Here is a 27,149-nt window from a genome sequence, read left to right as displayed (position 1 = left end):
ATAACAGAATGCAGACAAGCCTGAATGCAGAATCAGATAAACAAGAAAGCTAATTAAGCAGCAGCTAAATTAAAGGTTGAGTGCGATGCTGCAGAGCATCACACACCTGGAGCAAGTCACCAAATGTCACCTGGTCTTTAAAACAATGCAGAACCTGTGGGGGAGGGCAGCAATGCTTGCAAACAGCTTGTCATATGCTTTCTGTTTTCTTTTCAGTAATTTTGTATATCTGACTTTCAGCATATTGGCTCTGGAATGAGCCAGTGGGAACTGCTCACAAAAAGTAGGTAGTTGTAATACTTCATACTAAACCCCTTCAAAAGTGTATGTACCTCTTGGCTAATGATTCCTTTATTCATTTATATAAAATGATGGAAAAAAACCAAACACAAAATTTTTTGGAATAAGAATACTCTAATTATGGTTTGTGTTACTTTGTTTTAGACACTATTACCAGCAGTCTCACTTATGCAGTGAGGCACTACAACTTGTGAGATGCATGAAAGCTTGTAAAGGTGCACTGTTAGACAACGAGATCCAGGCGCACCAAGGCCACATTAAGTCACTTTAAGATTAAAGCAAGACAAATGACACATTTAAGTCAGTTTTCTGTGCATTATGTAGTGCCTATACTGTATGTCACCTTAAGCAAAGGTCATTGCCATGTTGTAGGTAAGCATGTCAAGTGCCAGTGTTGCCATACAATGGATTACACTTTTCCACTAAGTTTGACGAGTTTTCAGAAGACAACCAGATGCCCTTTCAAGATCTGGTTGCCACATCAGATTAGTCCATCTGTGAAATCATCACTTAAAACCTGTAGATACAGAGCCCCCATCAGTGACAGGACAGGCTCCATGCTGCAGGCCTTAAAGCAAACCACTTACTCACAAGTACTCTGCTAAAGCCTTCTAGATGTATGACCCTAAAACAGGATAATGCCAGGCCAAACTAGGCCGCTGTGGTCAGAGCTGTCCTGAGAAGTGAATGCCAGAGTGCAAGTACTGCCTTGGTTAGGCTTTCTCTGCTGACCTTATCCCCACAAAGCATCCTTGGAATGGCCATCACCTGGTGATATAACTCTCTGTATGCAAGTAGCCAACAACTTCTTCTGGTCCTTCTGGGATAACAGTCTACAAGTGCAGACTCTTAGGCTCATTGCCTTTATGTGCTAGAGGTGTTAAGCATTAGTCACTCCAAAAGGCAGTCACACGTGAGATCTGAAGGACTGCCAGACAACTTTTGGTCATGTTTACAGCTGTGTTGGTTTCCTGATGGTTTTGTTTTCCTATTGTTGTCATTTGGTTATTACTATTTCAGCAATGAAGGCTGAAATTTCAGTCTATCAATAATCTATCAAGAAGTGTTTTTTTCCCTCTAAATATTTTCTAACTCTGCTTTCTCTACTACACCAGCAAGCCCGCGATTCTCGAAAGAATCGCAAATCCAAGAATGGCAATCACCTCATGGAGGGTGGGTGCGTCCTGGGAAATGTCATTTAATTAAATAAACATATTTGTACTAAAGCGGTTTCTTTTTGGAGCTGTGACTCATGTGGTTGTGGTGTTTCAGAAGCGCGTTGTAGGCGCCTTGTTTCCATCAGGACGTAAATGCATGACAATATCGCGGTGAAACGGAGGCTCACCGTCATCACTTTGAAACACAATTGCCACTTCATTAACGATGGGAACATTGTATCGTCTCGGATCCCGTTCTTTGTCCTTTATTAGCACTATGGCAATTGTAGTTGGTGCCACACCGTCCGCCTCTGCTTTTGTATTGGCTTCTCTTTCAACCTCATGTAGCGTTTTCATAGAGTTTGCTAATGGGTGATTGTTTATGACTTCAGCTACGTTTCTCATTATTGGCTCTGTGGTTGATATAGTGCATCATCCAGATGTAACACGTACATTTGGGCACATTTGCGGTGGTGATTTGGCTCAGGGTGCACTGTTCCAATCCAATGCAATATTTGTCAACACACGCGAAAGCAGTATGGGCCATTCCCAGGGGGGAAGCTGGTGCGTGATGAAATATCATGGAGGGTGTGTGCGTCCTGGGACAGTTCATTTCAACGCGCTTCTGTTTTGTTTTTCTTCATGCAGTCTCGTTTTTGTTTTTTTATGGCTGTGTCGTCATATATGCGGTGGTATGGCCGGTCGCGTCCGGGCGGCTGTACACCCTGGCGTTCACGCTTTACCTCAGGTATAGTTCACAGGTCGTATGCATGGTAAAGTTTCCATTTAATTCAATAATCCCATTTGAACTAAAGTGGTTTCTTTACATCATCTGCAAAAAGCAGTGACCCAATCCTGAGCCCACTGTTCGGTCCCTGTACGATCGGTGCCAGAGCTTGGTCCGCATTGCCGGCAGTAAGTCGAACCCGTTTCCAGTGAGAGTTGGACTCCGCCAGGGCTGCCCTTTGTCACCGATTCTGTTCATAACTTTTATGGACAGAATTTCTAGGCGCAGCCAGGGCGTTGAGGGGGTCCGGTTTGGTGGGCTCAGGATTGGGTCACTGCTTTTTGCAGATGATGTTGTCCTGTTTGCTTCATCAGGCCGTGATCTTCAACTCTCTCTGGATCGGTTCGCAGCCGAGTGTGAAGCGGCTGGGATGAGAATCAGCACCTCCAAATCTGAGACCATGGTCCTCAGCCGGAAAAGGGTGGAGTGCCCTCTCAGGGTTGGTAGCGAGATCCTGCCCCAAGTGGAGGAGTTCAAGTATCTCGGGGTCTTGTTCACGAGTGAGGGAAGAATGGAGCGTGAGATCGACAGGCGGATCGGTGCGGCATCCGCAGTAATGCGGGCTCTGCATCGGTCTGTCGTGGTGAAAAAGGAGCTCAGCCGCAAGGCGAAGCTCTCAATTTACCAGTCGATCTATGTTCCTACCCTCACCTATGGTCATGAGCTATGGGTAGTGACCGAAAGAACGAGATCGCAAATACAAGCGGCTGAAATGAGTTTCCTCCGCAGGGTGTCTGGGCTTTCCCTTAAAGATAGGGTGAGAAGCTCAGTCATCCGGGAGGGGCTCAGAGTAGAGCCGCTGCTCTTCCGCATCGAGAGGAGTCAGATGAGGTGGATCGGGCATCTGATCAGGATGCCTCCTGGACGCCTCCCTGGTGAGGTGTTCCGGGCACGTCTAACCGGGAGGAGGCCCCGGGGAAGACCCAGGACACGCTGGAGGGACTATGTCTCTCGGCTGGCCTGGGAACAAGAAGAAGTGGCCGGGGAGAGGGAAGTTTGGGCATCTCTGCTCAAGCTGCTGCTCCCGCGACCCGACCTCGGATAAGCGGAAGACAATGGATGGATGGATGGATGGATGGTTTCTTTGTGTGGGCGCCTTCGTTCATTGTTTTTATCCATGTTGTTCTGGCGCCACCTACTGACTCTGGTTTGAACTAAAGCGGTTTGTTTGTGAGACAGAGCATTTGTTTATTGTTTTTTTCCATCTGGTGTCGTATCTGTGTTTTCTGTGGCTGGACTGTTAATAATGTATTACTGTAATACTGTAATGTGATTCAAATATGCTGTGTAGTCTGGACGTCTGGGGATTCCGTACTGTAATACTGTAATGTGATTCACATATGCGTTGAATCGTTTCGTTTTTGTTTCTCCGTGGCTGTGTCGTTAGCTATGGGCTCGGATTTGTATTTCCGTTAGTTGAGCTGTTTCGTTTTTGAGCCGTGACTCCTTTGCCTGGGAGCTGTTTCGTGCACTTCATTTGTCTAGCGGGTGTGTTTTCTGTGGCTGTGTCGTTAGCTATGGGCGGGCTCGTTGCAGTGGCGATCACACTGGTAGGCGTGTTTTCTGTGGCTGTGTCGTTAGCTATGGGCGGGCTCGTTGCAGTGCGGCAGTGCGCGTGCACTTCGATGCGCCCTGCGTCCATAACCTTCGGTTAGTAATATGGATAGTACTGGGGATCTGTAGCCTATGTTGTCAATATTCATCTCTGGAATGTCTGACAGCCTGTCATAACACACAATCACATACACACACATGCATCCCAGACATTCCCGGGATTTGGGAGGAAAATGGGCTTTAAAATGGACCAGATTTAACTTTCACAGCTTTTTAGAATGACCCCTAAGTCCCTCCAAAATCCTGGGACTGCTAAGACAGAGTGTTTACAAGTTGCATACGGACTAAGTGCATTACTCAACACTGACCTAGGGCCGGAAAGCTGAGAGAACATTTCTGATCTCTTAAAGGCAGCCCCATATGTGTCACTATATTGTTTAGAGAATGCCACACTCTTGGCTATGTCTAAGTTGTCTGTCTACCATAAGAGGCAGCAAGGTCCCCCCTTGTGTTTCAAAGGGACATATGAAGTGGTTTAAAAAAGAAAAACGACTAAAAGTGTTTTGAATCAGGGAATCATTTGTTACTTTGTTTTAATTTCCAATAGTTCAGTTGTGATTCACACTGCAAATTAAACATATCAATAAACACCCCGTGTGAATTTTGTGGACTTCTTTTATTAGGCAGAAACATTTTTTCCTAGGAAAAAAATATCATGGAGGGTGGGCAACAGTTATGTTTGTGCTCTGCTGCATTTCCCATAATTATCTGGCATATATACCAAACACATGTCTATAAGCAAAAACGCCTATTATTGAACAACTAGAACAGGAGTCTCCAACTCTGGTTCTGGAGCGCTACTGTGGTTGCATGTTTACATTCTCACCCTTTTCTTAATTAGGGACCGGTTTTATGCTGCTAAATGACTCTTTTGCATTAATTTTAATTGACTTGCTGTTTAAGACTCAGGCCCTTAATTATTTTGCTCCTTAATTAGCAGACAAACAATAATGAGAAACAAAACAAGCCAACACATAACCAGAATCTGTGCTTACCATAAAATATCTGAAAATAAATGAGTGGTGAAGGTGTAGGTGCAAAACACTTTGATAGTGCTCTTAAAGAAACTCAACAGTTTTTAAAATGTCTACTATGGCAGAATGACATCATCAACAAGTCATGAAATTAAATGAAATTGGTTGGAGTTTGAAGCCCTGCTTTAGCTGGTCATCTGTTGGTTCACTTCACATCTCATTTCATTTAAGGTAAATTGGAGCAGTTCAGAGGACCAAGTTGTGGAAAACAAGTTAAATAAAATGAAGGGAAAAGACGTCAATTAGCAGAAAAAACTGGTCACTAATTAAGAAAAGAGTTAAAAGGGTTTGAAAAGGGTTAGAATGAAAACCCGCATAGTGCTCAGGACTGGTACACCAGGGCCAGAGTTGGAGACCCCTGAAATAGATAATACTTTAAAATTATGCATAGTACACTTGGTATGAAAAGGACATGTTTGAAATTGCCAAGAGTACAAAAGAAGGCAAGCTCCGCTGAGGGCACACACTGATGTGCTTCAGTTTTACGACAACAGAGGCATCAGGCGAGTTTCATTTAACTATATGATAATACCAGCAAGCCCGCGATTCTCGAAAGAATCGCAAATCCAAGAATGGCAATCACCTCATGGAGGGTGGGTGCGTCCTGGGAAATGTCATTTAATTAAATAAACATATTTGTACTAAAGCGGCTTCTTTTTGGAGCTGTGACTCATGTGGTTGTGGTGTTTCAGAAGCGCGTTGTAGGCGCCTTGTTTCCATGAGGACGTAAATGCACGACAATATCGCGGTGAAACGGAGGCTCACCGTCATCACTTTGAAACACAATTGCCACTTCATCAACGATGGGAACATTGTATCGTCTTGGATCCTGTTCTTTGTCCTTTATTAGCACTAAGGCAAGTTTGCTAATGGGTGATTGTTTATGATTTCAGCTACGTTTCTCATTATTAGCTCTGTGGTTGATATACTGCGTTATCTAAATGTAACACGTACATTTGGGCACATTTGCGGTGGTGATTTGGCTCAGGGTGCACTATTCCAATCCGATGCAATATTTGTCAACACACGCGAAAGCACTATGGGCCATTCCCAGGGGGGAAGCCGGTGCGTGATGAAATATCATGGAGGGTGGGTGCATCCTGGGACAGTTCATTTCAACGTGCTTCTGTTATTGTTTTTCTTCATGCAGTCTCGTTTTTGTTTTTTTATGGCTGTATCGTCGTATATGCGGTGGTGTGGCCGGTCGAGTCCGGGCGGCTGTACAACCTGGCGTGCATGCTTTACCTCAGGTTTAGTTCACAGGTCGTAGGCATGGTAAAGTTTCCATTTAATTCAATAACCCCATTTGAACTAAAGCAGTTTCTTTGTGTGGGTGACTTCGTTCATTGTTTTTATCCATGTTGTTTGGGTGCCACCTACTGACTCTGGTTTGAACTAAAGCGGTTTCTTTGTGTGGGCGCCTTCGTTCATTGTTTTTATCCATGTTGTTTGGGCGCCACCTACTGACTCTGGGAAGCCGCTGCGTATGACTCTGGATTCTGGGGCGGGCGCCAAGGCCGCAGTGCGCATGCACCTCGGTGCGTCCGCCGTGCATAAATTAACTGTGGTTTAGTAACATAGATTGCAGGATGTAACCACAGTATAGTTTATTTCAACTCACACTTCTACTGAACTCTTGTAAATATCTGGTAATAATGTCAGTTTTGGAATGCTTGATTAAAACTTACATTTTCCACAGTAAGTGTGCACGTTAAAAAGACATCCCACTTCAGTACATAAATTTCGTGGTGTAAGATTAGGGAGTTTGATCGTCGGTCTCACCAGGACACAACTACTTGATTCTTACTACTTCTACATGTGTTTTGTTTGACCCAATCACAAGTGAAGTTACACTTTTTTTTTAACATGGTTAACTGCTGTCCAATCACACACGCTGTTAGCGTGAATCAGTTTCCTGAGTTGCTGTGGTTGGGAAAATAATTGTGTGAGTCATTTTACGGAAATTGTGCCTCATTTGTGCCTATGTATGTTATTTTTTTATTTTACTGCATTTAATACTCAATGTTAACTCAGAACGCCTTATGCTTTGAATGAGATTCCCTAATTACCGACAGCAGACTCTTACCGCGACTACCACAGCACCCTAATGCACAGCATTTAGGTCAGTCCCACACTGGACCACATTCATGTCTCAAGGAAGTCTGCTCCAGGGATTGCTTGGTACTGCACCGAGACCACCCTTACCAGAATGTGTTTGGCATGTTCACATTTATATAAACAAACTGGACTTTTGTGGAAATCACACCAGAGTTTGAAAACCCCACACCAAATGATCTAGGTGTGAGAACACCTTTAATCAGCTGCTTTCTGAATTATCAAAACTCTTAAGTACAACCTGTGCTGTGTTCTTGCCTGTTTTGGCCACATCAATCCTGTATCATTTAAAAAAAAAAGTAAATTATATTTAGAATAACAACTTTGAGTGTCAGATCCATCCATTGGCAATATCCTTATCCAGTTCAGAATCAAAAGGGCTGGAGCCTGCCCTGGCAGAATCAGGTATTAGGAATGAAATAAATTTGCAAAGTGCACCAGCCTATCTTAGGGCATGTGGGAAGAAACCCCACACAGATGTAGGGAGAACAAGTAAACTCCAGACAATTATTTAAAATGAGATGTGAACCCAGGAAACTTGATGTGTGTGGCAGCACTGCTAAACAAATTAAATTATATATAAATAACAGATGCATATACACATACTGTACATTCACTCAAACTTGTTCTGTCCAATGTAGGATAACAGCCAACTGTTAAGGTTGAAGAAGGCAGGAACTAACACTGGATTAATTACATATTTGTTTTATGTGTTGTGGTGGACAGATGGGACCCTTGCCTGGCCGGGACGCATGGAGAACGGGAGGACCGGGAGAAAGGCAATATCTACCCCGGAAGTAAGAGGGCAGCCCCCCGGTTTGCATCGGGGCCACAGGACTGGAGCTTGGAAGCTGTAGCTACCACTAGGGGGTGCTTGAACAATCCCGGAACTTTGGACTGCCGCATTTCCGCCACACCAGGAAGTGCTGCAGGAAGAGAATCAGGGAGCACCTGGAGCACATCTGAGTGCATTATAAAAGGGGCCGCCTCACTCCATTCAGGGAGCTGGAGTTGGGAGGCAGAGGACAGAGCAGGAGAGGAGAGGATAGGAGGTGGCAAAAGAATAAGGAGAAAGAAAAGGACTGCAAATTTATTGAGGTGATCTGTGCACTGTGTTGTGTGTTAAAAGGAAAAGAAATGTATGTGTTTTTGGGACATTGTGAGTCTGTGTCTGTCTGTAGCTGGGCTGATCTTCCACAGTATGTATTGCTTTACTTTTTGTATGTTATTTATAAATTATTATTCTTATGTAGTTTTATTTTTCTTTTTCTTTTCTTGTAATGTTTTCTCTGGGATCTTGTAAAGCACTTTACTTTGGGCTGCATATTTTGTGTATAAAAATGTACTATAGTAATAAATGTTGTTTTTGGATGGGATGTTAGTTAAACACAGAGCACGCTCACACAAACATATACAGTATACTCAACACACCTGTCCAATGTTGAGTGACTAGTTAACCTAACATCTTCTAAATGCAAAAGAAAGTTGGAACCTCTTGAGAAAAAAAAAACTAGAGACACTGAATGAATACAAAAACTAGACACACGGCTCCTGGTCCAGAAATCAAACACAGGTGCCACTCACCACAGAGACTAGACTACAGAGGTAAATGGAAAACAGCATGGTATACATACCGATTTATCATCAGATCCTCTTTCAATGGATGGGCTTCTTGATTTGGACTTCTCAAATATGGCTTTCAGTGCATCCTTGTCATTTTTAAGTTTCTTCTTCACAGCATCCAAGTCTAATCCATCCGTTTTATTCCGTTTATGAGGCTTTGGCGTAAAAAATGATTTGAATGCATCAAAAGCTGTCTCAATACTTTGAGGAGTGCTCTCTTCCACAGGAGAAAACGTGTCCACATTTGCCTCATCATTCTCCTTTTTGTTATATGTCTGTCCATTTTCTTCATCTGGAACATCCTTTTTTTCTAAGTTAAACAACTGGCTTAGGTGTCCCAGAAAGACGTTTTTAGGCTCACGGATGCTTCTCTGCTCCTGTTTCTGTAGCAGAGCTTCAGGTGTAGTCCGGACTTTGTTGACCGTCTTTTTTAGACTCAGAAGAGCCAAGTCACTGTCTCTAGATTTGATTTCAGCAATGGTTTCCCTGTCTTCACCAGTGGCCCCTTTTTTCAATACCCGCAGACCACTGAACAGGGCTGGTAGCTGGAAACTTTTGTCTTCAGGGGTGCCAAGTTGTGGACTGACGCTTCTGTGTGGGGACTTTACTGGAGTATCTGGTGTTGTGGGACTTAAAGCTATACTCTGATCACTGCCATCAGGTTGTACATCCTGAAGGGTATTTTCAAATTCTGTTTTCTCTTCTGAAACTTTGCCATTAGTAAGGCCATCTTCATTATCCCAAGCAACATCTGATTTTGTTAAAAGGGAGAACCTATGACAATCCTCTTCGTTCTTTGATTTAACACTGTTTAAGTTCTCCACATCAGCCATCACAACAGAGTCAGAATGTTGAACCAAATCATCAATAAATGGAATGTCTTCATTTTCATCACCATGTAAGTGTTTAACAAGTACATCACCCATTAGCTCATTGAGTTTGCTCTTTCCATCATCTTCTGTGTGGCTGTCACTTTCCAACCTTATGTCACCAGTGCCATTTTCAGATAGGCCTTCAGTATCTATTTCTGCATCAGAATGTGTAACACTAGTGGTGACAGGCACATTGGCTATGTTAGCAGGAACACTAAATGCTGTGTTCACCACAAAAGGATCCTTCACCAATTTACCCTCCCTGCCATCCACTCCAGGTGAACTTGTTTCCTCTTCACCGACTAAAATGACATCATCTGCTTTCTTCAGACTGATATTAAGCTCCAGTTCTGAGAGTGGAAGTGCAATATCTAAAGACGTCACAAATGTATCGACGTCATTATGATTTAGATGTGTTCCTGCAAAGATGTTTGCTCCCTTCCCATCCGTATTCTCATAGGAGGTACTGTGTGAATCAGCGGGTACATTGTTTGGCATTATTAAGTCACTGTTTTCATCCTCATCAGATTCTGTATCACTAGTGGTCTGAACCAAGGTCACACGAACAAGATCTGATTCCCCAGTATCATCCACATGAAATGCAGGTGGCAGTGGAGTTTCCGGTTGCACCTCGGAATGGCTGTTCACTTCGGGATCCAGATTTTTGTTTAAATTACCATCTTGACTGTCACCGTTCAAGCTCTCAGGTAAAGTACGGAATGACATAAGCACAGCTGTTGTCGCCGTCTGTGCTGAGTCTTCCGCCTTGTCCGCTGCACCTCGAGCAAATATTGTTGAAAATTTCTTAAATATCGACTGAGGATTTCCCGTAAATTTTGCCTCAACATTCTGAGCTCCCATAGCATCAGTGCTATCTGCCAAGGTACTGGTGGTGTCCATTTTCAGATTCAGGTTCAGAAAACTGTCAAGCAAAGTTATCATCCATTATCAGAGTGAGGCTCAATACTATGTCTTCAATTTAATATTAATGTTTGTCAATTTTTTATAAAATCCTTACTTTTCATATGTTGGAGGTTGCAAAATATTTAAAGCATATTGAGGCAGTGCTGTACACTTATTACGAGGCATCAAAACCAAAGTCTTTTCTCTGTACTTAGACCACTTCATCCAACTACATTTCTCGTCTCGCTCAACAAAAGGCCTTTGTCAGTTTAAACCTATTAAATCTGATTATTCCCTGTCCTGCATGTTGCCTTTCAAATCAAGTCCAGTTTGTAATCCTTCCTACAAAACACAGCTTGGGTACATTACTGTGCAGGATATCCTGAGTCCAGCTTCAATGGATGAAGCACTTCCAAGTCTTGCTTTTAAACTTCAGAAACACTAGAAAACTGTTCTGGTAACGCAGGAGAAAAAAACGTGAAGAATGTTCCGTAGCTAATCTCCCTGAGAAAAGGTACCTTGTGCTTCTGGGCCCCAGGAACAAATCACAACGAATTACCACACCGACAAGTCACTCAGGAAGTCTCTTCCCGTGCTGACGCTGCTTTGCTGTTGCTGGCTGCCTTACAGCTTTCCAGTTGGAGCTATACTTCTCAAATATGCCAGCCCTCGAGTGGCTTAGGAGAAAAGGACACCGCCTACTCCAGCAGGAATGCAGCTAGGCCAGGGCCGATGAGGAAAACCCAACAGCAGCAATGGTGTCAAATTACAAGCTCCAACTTCCGAGGCTCACAAACAGGTACTTAACAACCTTCATCACCACACCCACTGCTACTGAGTGCTGGAGCTGCAGTCTGCACGGCACAGTCACTCAGCAACAAGCTAATCTCCATGAGCTCAGGTGGACTGAAGAGTGCCTGCGTTCACCCCGAAAAACCATAGTCTGTATTAAGAACAGCTTACAGCCTCTTGTGAAAGGAGAAGTAAGGCTACTTTGATCCAGTGGTACATTGGCCTTTTCCTGCCACAATGTGAAATAAATCAAACAACATTTCATTAATGGAAGTATAAATTACACTAAGATGTTAAAGGTGAAAGCAGACATTTAACATATACAGCATATACCTCGTAATGCCTTCCATCGATTTTAATTTTCATACAGGTAGTAAAAGAACAAAGAGATATAAAATAAATGAAAAAAAAAACAAAAATTATGCTGAAGACTTCACTCTTCAGGGTTCACTGTTTGTTGTTGTTTGTTGTCTGTTTGGAGTCTGCATATTCTGCCTGGATCACTGTTGAGATTTCTCCAAGAATCTCAAGTTCCTCCCATACTTCAAGAAGTGTTTGTGTTAGGTTATCTGGTGACTCTAAATTACCTGAGGGTAACAGTGTGTGCCGCAAAGTTTGTTCCTGCCTTGTGTTCAATATCTTCTAAAGGTAAACTATATAAGTTGGGTTTAGAAAATGGACAAACTGTACACAACCCCCCAAGCCCTGTAAAGATAGATTACCATGATAGTACCTACTGCACAAGGTAAAAACTACACACTGACTAACTGATAATGGATAAATAGTTGAAAAAATGTACAGTGCATCCGGAAAGTATTCAGAGCGCATCACTTTTTCCACATTTTGTTATGTTACAGCCTTATTCCAAAATAGATTAAATTCATTTTTTTCCTCAGAATTCTGCACACAACACCCCATAATGACAACGTGAAAAAAGTTTACTTGAGGTTTTTGCAAATTTTTAAAAATAAAAAAACTGAGAAATCACATGTACGTAAGTGTTCATAGCCTTTGCTCAATACTTTGTCGATGCACCTTTGTTTCTGCAGCTTATTTGGAGTTCACCTGTGGTAAATTCAGTTGACTGGACATGATTTGGAAAGGCACACACCTGTCTATATAAGGTCCCACAGTTGACCATTCATATCAGAACACAAACCAAGCATGAAGTCAAAGGAATTGTCTGTAGACCTCCGAGACAGGATTGTCTCCAGGCACATATCTGGGGAAGGTTACAGAAAAATTTCTGCTGCTTTGAAGGTCCCAATGAGCACAGTGGCCTCCATCATCCGTAACTGGAAGAAGTTCGAAACCACCAGGACTCTTCCTAGAGCTGGCCGGCCATCTAAACTGAGCGATCGGGGGAGAAGGGCCTTAGTCAGGGAGGTGACCAAGAACCCGATGGTCACTCTGTCAGAGCTCCACAGGTCCTCTGTGGAGAGAGGAGAACCTTCCAGAAGGACAACCATCTCTGCAGCAATCTACCAATCAGGCCTGTACGGTAGAGTGGCCAGACGGAAGCCACTCCTTAGTAAAAGGCACATGGCAGCCCGCCTGGAGTTTGCCAAAAGGCACCTGAAGGACTCTCAGTCCATGAGAAAGAAAATTCTCTGGTCTGACGAGACAGAGATTGAACTCTTTGGTGTGAATGCCAGGCGTCACGTTTGGAGGAAACCTGGCACCATCCCTACAGTGAAGTATGGTGGTGGCAGCATCATGCTGTGGGGATGTTTTTCAGCGGCAGGAACTGGGAGACTAGTCAGGATAAAGGGAAAGATGACTGCAGCAATGTACAGAGACATCCTGGATGAAAACCTGCTCCAGAGCGCTCTTGACCGCGACGGTTCATCTTTCAGCAGGACAACGACCCTAAGCACACAGCCAAGATATCAAAGGAGTGGCTTCAGGACAACTCTGTGAATGTCCTTGAGTGGCCCAGCCAGAGCCCAGACTTAAATCCAATTGAACATCTCTAGAGAGATCTTAGAATGGCTGTGCACCGACGCTTCCCATCTAACCTGATGGAGCTTGAGAGGTGCTGCAAAGAGGAATGGGCGAAACTGGCCAAGGATAGTTGTGCCAAGATTGTGGCATCATATTCAACAAGACTTGAGGCTGTAATTGCTGCCAAAGGTGCATCGACAAAGTATTGAGCAAAGGCTATGAATACTTACGTACATGTGATTTCTCAGTTTTTTTATTTTTAAAAATTTGCAAAAACCTCAAGTAAACTTTTTTCATGTTGTCATTATGGGGTGTTGTGTGCAGAATTCTGAGGAAAAAAATGAATTTAATCCATTTTGGAATAAGGCTGTAACATAACAAAATGTGGAAAAAGTGATGCGCTGTGAATACTTTCTGGATGCACTGTATGTACTGTATATGAACATAAGAAAAGCTCTGCACAGGCTGAAAAAATAAAAAAGGTTAGGAACTTTTAGCTGCTCAGCAACTGTAAATCCATAGGACTTTTTTTTTTAATTTATGCCCCACTATGTTTACACATTCTCCCACAATGTGGAAAGGTTTTCTCTAAATACCCATTTTGGAAAACATCCCAAACACGAGAGTACTATTATTCCCTTAAGAGTGAGAGTATCCTATGATGGCCCATAGACCCATCAGGGGGTGTTTCTACCTAGTGTGCATTTCTCATAGGGTAGCTGAAGTTCCCCATAATTCTGTAATGGTAAAATGTGTTCAGAAAAATGATTGATAGGACACAGCCATTAATAGCATTTTTAAGAATCTCTGGGACACAGTTAATAGCAAAATGCCCATATAAGGTGAACACTGACACACATGTACACAGCATTGGATTTTAAAGCATGAAAGAAGGAAGGGTTCAGAAAATGGATGGATTCTAGGACAAGTAGATGGAAAACTGGTCTGCGGCAGCAGATGACCAAGTTGGACTAACCAGTAAACAAGCATCATAACATCTTTCTTGTCCATCGTTAACAGAGTAGCTTGGACCCAGGACTCCCAAATCTTAAGTCAAAGCCCCTCAGAATGTTCTACTATCTGGTCAGGGCCTCAGAGAATGATCTAGGATCTCAGTGAAATTGTAAAATAGTAGACCTATTAATTAAAGCAAATGCTCATCCTAACCAGCCTACTGACACATATTTGCCACAAATGTCACATCTCAAAAAGCAAACGTAACATGATAAATCTGGGTCAAGAGTTTTCAGCCGTTTTTCGTGATGTACCATCTCCTGGAATTGAAACATTTTGAAGCATCACTATTTTCTTTCAATTTTAAATTACTAAGTACCGAGCTCTTACCAGGCACAACTAAAAGTGGTAACTCCCACTAATATTGCAAATTATTACAAGATATTAGAGAGTTTTTTGTGTGGTTGTGTATGTCTTTTAGTTTTTCTTTACTTTTCAAATTAATTATTTTTTAATGTAAGAACTGTAGTATGGTTGGATAAAGAATAAAAATTAGAAAGCCTAAAATTTCAAAGAAACTCAAATTACATATGAGGTCAAAAAAGGGGAAAATAGCTCAAAAGTCAATTGTGAAGGTTGTGCATCTTAATGTTTTAGGCTCACCGTTGTTAACGTCAGGTTCCAGTTTTGATAACTTTAAGTACAGTTCTGTTCATAACTTCAATCTATTCCTGTATATATTTTTAAATGAAAGACGAAGGTTACCAAACATTGAAACAACTCTGTCTGAAACAATAGCTTTCTGCTGTTGAATAATATTAATAACACAAAAATGCAATGTCACATACCTGTACTTGTACGTTATTAATCCATCCATCCATTATCCAACCCGCTATATCCTAACTACAGGGTCACGGGGGTCTGCTGGAGCCAATCCCAGCCAACACATAGCGCAAGGCAGGAAACAAACCCTGGGCAGGGCGCCAGCCCACCTCAGTACATTATTAATAATTGTTCAAATTCATCTTTGTTCTTCATTGCATATTCTTCTGCTTTAGACTACCAATTTCTAAAATCATTCTATAAATGATGGTACAAAAATTAAGTTCACCCAAACTAAAAATCTTGCACTTTTGAGCTCAGAGAAACAAGCAGACCTGCTGTGCAGAATGCTTGTGTGAGTGGAGTGGGTGAGAAAGAGACCACTCACCAGAGACACTCACAAAAATCCATCAATCTTCGTGCGTGGTTCCAAAGAAGTTCCGTCCTAGCATGGAATGGCTCAAACAGGTATAGAAGTGAGAGGAAGATGTTCCCTCACAATCAATGCGGGCACTGGAAGACTTCAATTTGGTGTGGGTGATGGGCATGGTAGAGGAGAACCATTGAGGTAGAGACTAGATTGGAGTTTCACAGCAGGACTGAGAAATGGAACTGAACAGCAGCTGGTGTGGAGACTTGGGTTAGATTGCTATAAAACCAACGGTCCCTTAATTTATTTATGTATTTATTAAGCTTTAATTTAATTTATTTAAAGTATGTAACATTCCATACAATCAAGTCAAACGGAACAAAGCTAAATTCAATTCAACCCCCACCCAAGAGAAAAAGAGAAAGGCTAACACCCAGAGTAAAACTTTTGAGAGTAGTAAAGAGGGAAAGGATTCTTTCTCCCCAGTATAAGTGTTTATTCTGAAATATTATTGATTAGATCCTGCCAGGCTTTAAAAAAAGTTTTGAACAGATCCTCTAAGAGAGAATTTGATTTTTTCCAATTTCAAACAGTATACAGTATAACATCAGTTACCCACTGAAATAACGAGTGAATTCTGTGCATGGCTGCCTCCCACTCATTTTCTGAATGTTGAGCAAGAGATTCTTTTCCCACAGTACTTTGGGATCATTAAAAGGAACGGACTTTAAAATGGTTTTATATATTATAGAAATGCTGTCTGAGTCTTCAGGACCGATTAATATCTCTTCTGGAATAGAAATAGGTGTGGGGTGAGGAAAATTGATCAGATTTTGTTTAGCAATGTTTCTAATATGGAGATAGTGGAAAAATTGTGTTGCTGGGAAACTAAATTTATAGTGTAATTGTTCATAGGATGCAAAGACATCATTTATATACAACTCTCTAAATGATTTGATCCCATATGTTTTCCAAACATTAAAAACTGTGCAAGTTTGAGAAGGTGGAAAAAGGTGGTTATCATGTAGAGGTGCCACAGGTAATATATTCTCTAACTTGAAGTGCTTCCTACATTGGTTCCCTATTCTGAGCGAATGATGGACAATTGGGTTGTTAGTATATTGACGATACCTTGTATTTACTGGATACAAAGCAAAGAGTATAAAGAGGTACTGCAGGAGTTCATTTCTATTGTGGACCGAGTTAGTGTATGTTGATCTATTTGTGTCAGTGTCCAGGTTTTTATAGCTTGTATGTTCACCACCCAGTAATAAAACTGAAAATTAGGCAGAGCCACACCGCCTTCTGATTTAGGTCATTGTAGGGTCACCTTTTGGATGCATGGATATTTCAAATTTCAAATAAATGAGGTTACGGTTGAATCTAATTTCTTAAAAAATGATTTGTTACTGTATATGGGGATATTGTGCATTTCCCATTGGGGATTAATAAAGTATCTATCTATCTATCTTGAAATAGAAACAAAAGCTTAGGGACAACATTCATCTTAATAGTGCTAATTCTCCCTGCTACAGTAAGATGGAGGACAGACCATTTATGAACATCATGTTTAATTTTGTCCATGCTAACAGCAATATTTTGTTGAAAAAGAGCTTTACATTTACTTGTGATGTTTACCCCTACAAATTTAAACTAATCTGAAGTGATAAAAGGGAAGGTGACCAGTCTAATGCTGTTTGCTAGAGAATTCACTTTTGTTCAAATTAATTTTGAGTCCAGATATCTTTTGAAATTAAGCTTGTGCAGTTAGGGCTGCAGGCACTGAATTTTGTGAGTCTGATATATACAGTACCATATCATCTGCATATAGTGATATTTGCTGTTCAAGTCCTTCTCTGAGAATCCCCTTCATCTCTGATACAGTACATTTCAAACGTAAACAGCCAATGGCTCAATGGTGACTGCAAATAGCAGTGATGACAAGGAGCATCCTTGTCTGGTAAGGTGTTCTAGTTAGAAGTAGTCTAAAATAATGTTGTTAATACAAACTGAAGCTTCTGGATTGGTATACAGTAGTTTGATCCATGCACATATGTTAGGGCCAAACCTAAATTAATGCAAAGTGGTGAACAGGTAATCCCATTCAACCATATCAAATGCTTTTTCTGCATACAAAGATAATAAGATCTTTGGAGTGTTGGACTTTATGGGTGAATATATTACATTAAATAGGCGTTGAAGATTAGAAGCCAATGTCTACCTTTAATAAATCTGGTTTTGTCTTGTGATATTACTGAAGGGAGCACTTTCTCAATTCTTCGAGCTAGGATTTTGGAGAGTATTTTAACATCATTATTCATATATGAGACTGGTCTGTATGATGCACATTGTAATAAGTCCTTATTTTTCTTAGGAAAAACGGTAATTAATGCTTGGCGAAAAGTTTGAGGTAGAATTTTATTGTCTCTGGCTTCTATAAATGTTGCTAATAAAAGGGAAGCTAACATTTTTCAATCGCAACATCATTACTATAAGTCCTTATATTCTATTCAGTTTAAAGAACGCAAGACACAATCTAATGCATTTTTTGATACATTACGGATGCCACAGCCACATTACTATTAAATTAATAATAATTTAATTAATTATTAATTTAATTAATAATAAATTAAATAATTTATTAATTATTAATTAATTTATTAATTAATTCTCAGTGCAGAGGAATTGGATAAACCTCTGACACTATCAGAATTACTAGACATTATAAACTCATTTCAGAGTGGGAAAGCACCAGGTCCTGATTGCTACCCTGCTGAATTTTATAAACAAATTTCAACCAACAGTCCTTTTAAGTCCTATTTTTTAGCTTTTCTGCTTTGCACTCTCCCCCACCATAACCTATAGTCTATGGGGGAGCAGCAAAAGCTTTAGATTCATCAAAAATTTCAGTCTACGGTTTTCAACAGATCTTAATGTTTTTAGGTCACCTGATACGGAAAACATCTATATCTCAATGATGGGTGTGTGTGTGTTTTGAACCAACAGGGGCGCCAGAGAGCCCAAACCCCAGACTCAACCTCAATCACAGACACAAGTCCCATTCAACTAAAGACAGAAGGACATGTATGAAATCAATTGTCATCAAATGTATTGTACCTGAATTTAACCCACCTAGGATGCCAGTATATCCATTCTGGCATTGACATCCCCTGCCTGTCTTCTAGGCATGATAGGATATTCTTTGCCCTGGTTCTTAAGGTGGCATAGGAGTGGCCTCCCTTCCAGTTAAGGAACCATACTTCTTCCTGGCCAAGACGCCTGCCCTGCATGTTGTCCATCACAGTGTCTGTGTGACACAATTTCTTGAGGACAGTCTAGAGCTAAAATGAGGGGACAGAAAAATTCCAAACTCGAAACTTAAGCCTGTTATGAGATAACAATGTGGTGATCAGTTTTTGAGCCAAATCATGCAAGAAAAGAAGCACTCTAGAGGAACCCTCTGCAAATAATTATGAATTCTTCTCGTCAGTTGCTATCATAATGACCTCTTTTGTGATCAGAAAGATCAGCATCAGAGCAATAAATAATTACAGGAATGTTATACAATAGTTTGGGTAACTTGGTTCCTAGGGCGTAAAGTCTAGTGATGCTCATGTCCAAATTTTTTGTTTTTGTTTCTTCGCGTACCAACTGACACATTGAGGATAGCTGCTCTTGTGTTTAACAGCATTGACATATGACTACTTTTGTGTAACAAATTTTCAGTTACCTGTATGTTTATATCAAAACTAGGCAATTAAAGCTAATCTTTGCACCTGAAATCCATTATTTTTTAAAAGTGTCATTCTCACTGGGACAGGTCAGTGTTAAAACCACTAGTTTGGACAGCAAGAGGTGTCGAACAACACATCTGATGATTGTGATTTAAGAAAAAATATTGTGTTATACATTTGAAACGAATCACCTGCAGTAATGCTTTAACTTTGACAGTCCTAATGGCAACAAATACTATTTGGGCTAGGGGTGGGCGGTATGACCAAAATTATATATCACGGTATTTTTCTAAATTATCCCGGTTTCACGGTATTTGACGGTATTTTTTTCCCATGCATGAGTGGATGTTAAACACATTTTCCACTGCAATTACTGGCTAAGAATAACCTATTCCACTGTCAAGAGCATTGTACATTGTACAAAAAAAAACATTTTAATGTGCACACTAGTATTAATACAGGTTTGCATTGCCCCATAAAGTGATACTTTTCAAGGGGGTGGCACTAATGAAGAGAAGGAAATCACATTGCACGACAGATGCAGTCAAAATATAGAAACTTTTTATTTAACAAATTTTGCAAAAACTTAAATTATAATTTTGACAACATATTTTCAACCATCCAAAGAGGTATTTAGACTTAGGAAAATATCCAGAAGTGCTTGTCAAAAGTTGTATTGCACTGAACATGTCTTAGAAAAGGAATAAATAAATATTTTTTGTAAAACAACTACACTTTCTGTTAATGTTAACAATCTCTGTCCACTGACACGTTAAAGTGACTTTTTAAACAACTTTACCATCATTAAACTGCATAATATTTAAACTAATAAATAATAACAATAAAAATAAATAACTGTATTATTACTGATAGTTGCACTATTACTTCAAGGCTTCAAAAGCCCAGGTGCATTACACAGTATTCACCAAATTAAAATAAAATAAAACAAGTGCAATCTTGGTGATGACAGAATTCACTGTCTTAATCTTCTTTATTTATTTATCTGGTTTGTACAATGCTATATACTGTATACGCTGCAGTTCTTTATTATATTCTGTAAGTGCCTTGTGCATGGGAAAGGCGCTATATAAATAAAATGTATTATTATTATTATTATTATTATGACATCTTTACCAACTGAACTATCATTTAGGCAAACTGCATTAATATGGACCTTGCTTCAAGCTAAGTTATATACATAAATAATACAACTGCAACATTTATAATTGTATTTGTGGTATCGCCCTACGGAATCGTATTAGGGCCACGGTGAAGAAAAAAATACGGACACAGGGAAGAAAAAAAAAAACTATACGTCGAGAATAAAGTCGACATTTCCACTCTATTCTCATAGTTTACTTTATAATTAAAGTAGAATGTCGTAAACTAAACTTCATCCTAAAATCATTGTTTAATTTACTAGATTTTCTCAAACCCCGTTATAAGTTAATGTAGCACATTAAATGCTTTGTGTTGTGTTCCCCGACCCAGTTGTCCCAGATATTCCTGCTCTCTGAAAATTTAGAATTTATATCAAGTATTTATTTATATCAAGTATTTATCTTGGCATTCCAAATGTTCAGAGAGCATGAATATCATGTGAATAGATTCTGTGCGGCGATCGCTCCCGCTGCCGGTGCTTCCTCTTAGTGCAGAGGAAGTCAGTTTAAGAAGCTCGGGGAACACTTAACACAAAGCATTTAATGTGCTATATAACTTATGACGGGGTTTGAGAAAATCTAGTAAATTAAATATTAATTTTACGATGAAGTTTAGTTTACGATGTTCTACTTTAATGACAAAGTACGAGAATAAAGTCAACATGTCGTCACAATATTACACAGCACCCAGGTACATTACACTGTATTGAAAACAAATAAAAGTACAACTTGGCTTGCGGTATTATCCAGTACTATAAAAACAGTATTTACACATCTGACCTTTTAAAACTAAAGCATCTCCAGGCGACAGACGTGACTCATTTTTTCAGCTCTCTGTCCATTTTCACCACGCAGCATTCCTATGCTACCGCCCACTATTTGGTGGTGTAGCAGTGAAAAAGAGCCCTAGTGCAACAAATCTGTGTTTAGCGGTGTAGCAGTGAAAAATGTCCCCACTTGAACAGTTTCCCGCTGCGCCACGTTCCGAACGTCGTTTAGGCAATTTAAACCGGTGTTGCGGTATAAGAAAAATCCATATCATAAAAAAAATAAAAAACGATTTTCGGTATGAACCGGTATACCGCCCAGCACTAATTTGGGCCCTCCTGCCAATATCATACAGTAGAAAGGTACATGATGAATATCATGTGTGTTCTACCCATTATCCAAAAGCTTCCCAAGAGCCAGCATGACATCATTACAACATTTAAGGATGGCCCTAAACCCTGAAAATAACTACAGGAACGACCCAGAAGCCACCTCTGGAAAGGATATCAATTTCCACAATACAGCAAAGGTTACTGAGATTAAAATATGGAGATGAACAAGATCCAATGAACTAAGGCTCACTGGCAGAGAAATGGTGCAGCAAGAGAAAAAGGAGGTGTTTAAGAATTCTGTCTTTAACCACTGCAGTGAGCCAGGACAAAACATACCCCATCTGATTGTCAGGGCTGACGGCTAGAATGCTAGACCCATAAGGTACACTTAACAGTTTACTATGTTGCTGTGATGCTGACACCCTATATTATGCCTTCTGTAATTGTGGGTACTGTAATGCCATATGCTTCAACAGATAAATGAGGGAAAATAATAATAATATAAGTGGATATTATAGTCAGGGTTAAGGTGACTGAAAGGTCTAGTGTAATGACTATATACAAAATAAAAGCCCCGTGGACACAGGACAAATTATATAAAAAACACACTTTTTGACAAAGTCACTTTTTACTAAGGTGGCATAGTCATTACCTTCATGGAACCATATCTCCAGGTTTATGGCCATGTCTAGTCTCTATATCCTACATGTATCACATGTATTTGGGTTATCTCAAGGTATATTCTGGTTTCATTCCAGACCACAAAAAATGCAGTTTAGGTTAATTGGGATTTCTAAATTATCCTGTTGTGTTAGAGAATGTGCCCTATGATGGAATGGTGTTCTCAACCAGGGCCAGGTCCTGCTTTTGACTGACATCAGCTTCTCACAGTAGGCTCAGAACTTTAAAGACAGGGTGGTTAAAATTAGCAAGATGTGAGAATCAAACCTCACAATATTGGACAAAGCTACTTTGGACTGAGGAGTCTTTTCTCAATAATGTTTATGCTTATTTGATAATGTAAATTGCCTATTGCTACATAGGTGAATGCTGCCTGGGCCACATCCTTAAGTCACATTTCAGCAAGTGCCATTTATAAACAGAAGCAATCTGCATAGTGGCAAAAAAGGAGGATGAAGGAGTGCTGTGTTTGCATTGGTGTGCAAGGAGCTATCACCTGAAACAGGCACCTATTTGCTTTGGGCTTTGACTACATGTGTAATAAAACTGCCTTAAAATACAATGAAATGCCTCAACTTGAAACTCTTCAGGTAAAAAGCATGCATTCTCATTGTGTGGAATGTAAATAGGGCTACAACAATAAGCTAGAACGAAACTGAAAATTCCAGCAGAACAAAAACCTCATATTCTTTTTTTTTTTTTTTTTTTTTTAATTCCAGCAAAATAAAAACCTCATATTCAATTTTTTAATATTATAATCTCATTGATTTTACTGAAATCACAAAACATTCCATACAAATAGATCAATTTTTACAAATACTGTATACGATTGAAAGAGAGCATGCCCAGCAGAGTAAAACTTAAAGCTAGTAAAAATAAGTAAATAGATAAATTCATAAGTGAATAAAGATAAATGGAGAAGAAAAAGAAATGAGGAGAGAATCTGCTTCCTCAGTGCATTAAAAGCTTATTCTAAAACGTTATTGATTAGATCCTACCAGGTTTTGAAAAACTTCTGCACAGAACCTCTAATTAAGAACTTGACTTTTTCCAATTTCAAACAGTATATAACATCAGTTATCCACTGATTAAAAGAGGACAGTTAGGATTCTTCCAGTTGAGCAAGATAAATCTACGTGCCAATAGTGTAGTAAAAGCCATTACAGTTTGTTTGTCCTTCTCCACTTTAAGCCCATCTGGAAGTACACCAATCAGAGCTGTTAATGGGTTAGGAGGGATTGTGACACCAAGGTTGTCTGAAAGGCATTTAAATCTTTTGGTCCAGAATGCTGTTAATTTGGTGCAGGCCCAAAACATGTGACCCAGTGAGGCTGGAAGTTGACTGCAGTGTTTGCAGGTTGGATCTTGCCCTGGAAACATTTTGGACAATTTCAAAAGAGGCAGATGTGCTCGATATATAATTTTCAATTGAATAATTGTATGTTTTGCACATACGGAGCTCAAGTGAATTCTCTGCATTGCTACCTTCCACTCCTTTACTGAGATGTTCAGTGAGAGATCCTTTTCCCACTGTCCTCTTGGATCGTTGAAAGGTAGGGACTGTAAAATAGTTTTTATATATTGCAGAAATGCTGTCTGAGTCCTCGAAATTGAGTAATAATTTTTCCAGCATAGAGGGAGGTGGGAGGTGAGGAAAATTGGGCAGGTTCTGTTTAACAAAGTTTCTAAATTGAAGATAGTGAAAGAAATGTGTTGCTGGAAAGTTAAATTTGGAATGTAATTGTTCGTAGGATGCAAAGACTGTATGTACAGATCTCTAAGTGATTTAATCCCAAATATTTTCCAGATATTAAAAACTGCATATGTTTGCGAGAGTGGAAAAAGGTGGTTCTCATGCAGAGGTGCCACAGATAAAAGATTCCCTATCTTAAAATGCTTCCTACATTGGTTCCATATTCTGAATGAGTAAAGCACAATTGGGTTCTTAGTATATTGGCGATAACTTGCATTTATTGGGATACAAATCAAGGAATATAAAGAAGTACTGCAGGATGTTATTTCTATTGCGGACCAAGCCTGTGTATGTTGATCTATTTGTGTCCATGTCCGGGTTTATATAGTTTGTATGTTTGCTGCCCAGTAATAAAATTGAAAGTTAGGTAGAGCCATGCCACCTTCTGCCTTAGGTCTTTGTAGGGTCGCTCTTTGGATATGTGGATGTTTTGGGTTCCAAATAAATGAGGTTATAGTTGAATCTAATTTCTTAAAAAACATTTTATTGATGTATATTGGAATGTTTTGAAATAAAAAGAGAAGCTTAGGAAGGATATTAATATCTTAACAATGTTAATTCTTCCAGCTAAGGTGAGATGAAGAGATAACCATCTATTGCAATTCCTGCTTAATTTTTTCCATATAGACGACAAAATTTTGTTGATAAAGAGCTTTATGTTTACTTGTGATGTTTACCCCTAGGTATTTAAACTGACCTGCAATGATCATCTAATATTGTGTGCTTGAGAATTCACTGGAAAGAGTGCACTTTTATTCCAATTAATTCTGAGACCAGAAATCTTTTGAAATTCTGTTAGTACTGTTAGGACTGCAGGCACAGTATTTTGTGAGTGATATATACAGTACCATATCATCTGCATATAGAGAAATTTTCTGTTCAAGTCCTTCACTAATAGTCCCCTTTATCTCATAAGTATTTTAACAGTGAACTGCCAGTAGCTCAATGGGGATTGCAAAAAGTAGTGGTGATAAGGGGCATCCTTGTCTGGTACCACATTCCAGTTTAAAGTAGTCTGAATTAATGTTGTTAATACAAACTGAAGCTTCTGGACTGGAATACAGTAGTTTGATCCATGCACAAATGTTCGGACCAAACCCAAATTTCTCCAATGTAGTGAAAAGGTAGTTCCATTCAATCATATCAAATGCTTTCCTACATCCAACGATAATAATATATCTGGGGTGATTGACTTTGCCGGTGAATATATTACATTAAACAGGCGTTGAAGATTGGCAGCGAAGTGTCCGCCTTTAATAAATCCAGTTTGATCTTGTGATATTACTGAAGGCAGCACTTTCTCCATCCTTCTAGCTAGAACTTTGTAGAGTATCTTAACATCATTATTCAGAAGTGAAATTGGTCTGCATGATGCACATTGTAATAAGTCCTTATTTTGTTTAGGAAAGATGGTGATTAATGCTTGGTGAAAAGTTTGAGGTAGAATTTTATTGTCTCTAGCTTCTGTGAATATCTATACTAATAAAAGGCAAAGCCCTCACTGACTGACTGACTGACTGACTCATCACTAATTCTCCAACTTCCCGTGTAGGTAGAAGGCTGAAATTTGGCAGGCTCATTCCTTACAGCTTACTTACAAAAGTTAGGCAGGTTTCATTTCGAAATTCTACGCGTAATGGTCATAACTGGAACTTGTTTGACTGACTCACTCATCACTAATTCTCCAACTTCCCGTGTAGGTAGAAGGCTGAAATTTGGCAGGCTCATTCCTTACAGCTTACTTACAAAAGTTAGGCAGGTTTCATTTCGAAATTCTACGCGTAATGGTCATAACTGGAACCTGTTTTTTGTCCATATACTCTAATGGAGGAGGTGGAGTCACGTATTGCGTCATCACGTATTACGCCTCCTACGTAATCACGTGAACTGAAAACGAGCACAAGTCAAACGTGGGAACGAAGGTAAATGACGTTAATTGTTGACTGTCTTTTAATACTGTGTAATTGTTGAGTGTCTTTTAATACTGTGTAAGCATACATATTAACATGTGCAATTAAACGTGTGCATTTACGGGGTGATTTCTCAGGCTTAAAAGCTCGCCTTTTATTAAAAAGGTAAATGCAAACTCTTTTCATTCTGAAGGGCACAAACCACGTTAGATTTCAGCCGTTAAACGCGCAAAAATGTCAGTACATCAGATAAATAAGCGCAACATATTATCAGTTGTATTGTATGCTTACAATACATATAGAAATGTGTTAATCGTTAACTAATATTATGGGATGGTGTTTTTCGACTCGTGCCTTGATTTAAACGATTGCATGTCTTGGTAGGTTTGCGTAGCTTATTGTCAATATCTTTACACCTCTTTTTAAGACTTAATTTAAAAAGGTTTTCTTTTCTTCTTAATTAAAATTTAAAAGCAATACTTCACCGCTGCGAAGCCCCTCTAGCGCTGACATCCGAGGTTCGATTACCGTAAGCGAGTGCAGTGAGTCTGTACGCCTGATGAGCCAAGAATAAGGGGGAAAGACGTGTCGCGTACTCTTTGCATTATTTGACAGTAAACTATTTTCATCCATTCTATGATCTGCTTCTCACAACTGAAGGCACCGTGGCTGATGTTACCTGACTTGCTGGCCAACCATAAGAGTTACCTGGTAGGTAACCACCCACTCACTTCACTCCCTTACGGGAATCAAACCTTGGACGTCAGCGCTAGAGGTGAAGCCCCTAAAATTGCGCCAAGGCGTGTGGTTCGTTTATTTGACAGCATGTAGATCGGGGTAATTACATTCACGGCATTCGTAGTCTGATTCACAATCTGATTGTATGGGTGGTTACCTACCAGGTAACGCTTATGGTTAGCCAGCAAGTCACCTCGAAGTGATCACTCGAGTGAAGGCAGCTTCACAAAAAAACAAATCCTTAACAAACTGTTATTGGTATACTAGCAAAATACCCGCGCTTCGCAGCGGAGAAGTAGTGTGTTAAAGAGGTTATGAAAAAGTAAAGGAAACATTTTTAAAATAACGTAACATGATTGTCAATGTAATTGTGTTGTCATTATGAGTGTTGCTGTCATATATATATATATATATATATATATATATATATATATATATACACCTATATTTTATATATATATATATATATATATATATATATATACATACAGGTACTTGTCGACTTACGACCGCGATTGGTTCCGACTGACTGGTTGTAAGTTGATCTGGACCTAAGTCGGCCTATGTTAATTTAAGGTAAGAATATTAGACTGGGTAATAATATTGTAATCATCTTAAAGTAATATTTTATCAACATTTTTTTACTTTCTAAGACAAACACAGCATACTACAGTACAATTTGTTTAATATGTGGAAAACGTACAAAACAAGAAATACTGCACTGTACATTTAATTCCTGGCACCACTGGTGCTTGGCTGCGGGTTGTCGATATCGCCTTCATCAGA

The 27,149-nt window shown here is 39.8% G+C and overlaps 1 protein-coding gene across 2 annotated transcripts in view; it reads right to left on the bottom strand.

Moving 5' to 3' along the window:
• LOC114667097 (formin-like) overlaps positions 1–27,149 on the bottom strand; it is a 613,004-nt gene that overhangs the window by 460,234 nt on the left and 125,621 nt on the right. The window contains exon 1 of one of the 2 annotated variants that reach the window (XM_028822231.2): positions 8,642–11,230. The exons of the other annotated variant lie outside the window; for it this stretch is intronic. Within the exon in view, the coding sequence (XP_028678064.2) occupies positions 8,642–10,444 (1,803 nt within the window). The 5' untranslated portion in view covers positions 10,445–11,230. Of the gene's footprint in view, positions 1–8,641; positions 11,231–27,149 lie in introns of those variants that run through there. 2 annotated transcript variants of the gene reach the window in all.

The sequence above is a fragment of the Erpetoichthys calabaricus genome, chromosome 16 (genome assembly GCF_900747795.2).
Source record: "Erpetoichthys calabaricus chromosome 16, fErpCal1.3, whole genome shotgun sequence".
Taxonomy (NCBI): Eukaryota; Metazoa; Chordata; class Cladistia; order Polypteriformes; family Polypteridae; genus Erpetoichthys; species Erpetoichthys calabaricus.
This window is presented reverse-complemented; position numbering and strand designations above follow the sequence as displayed.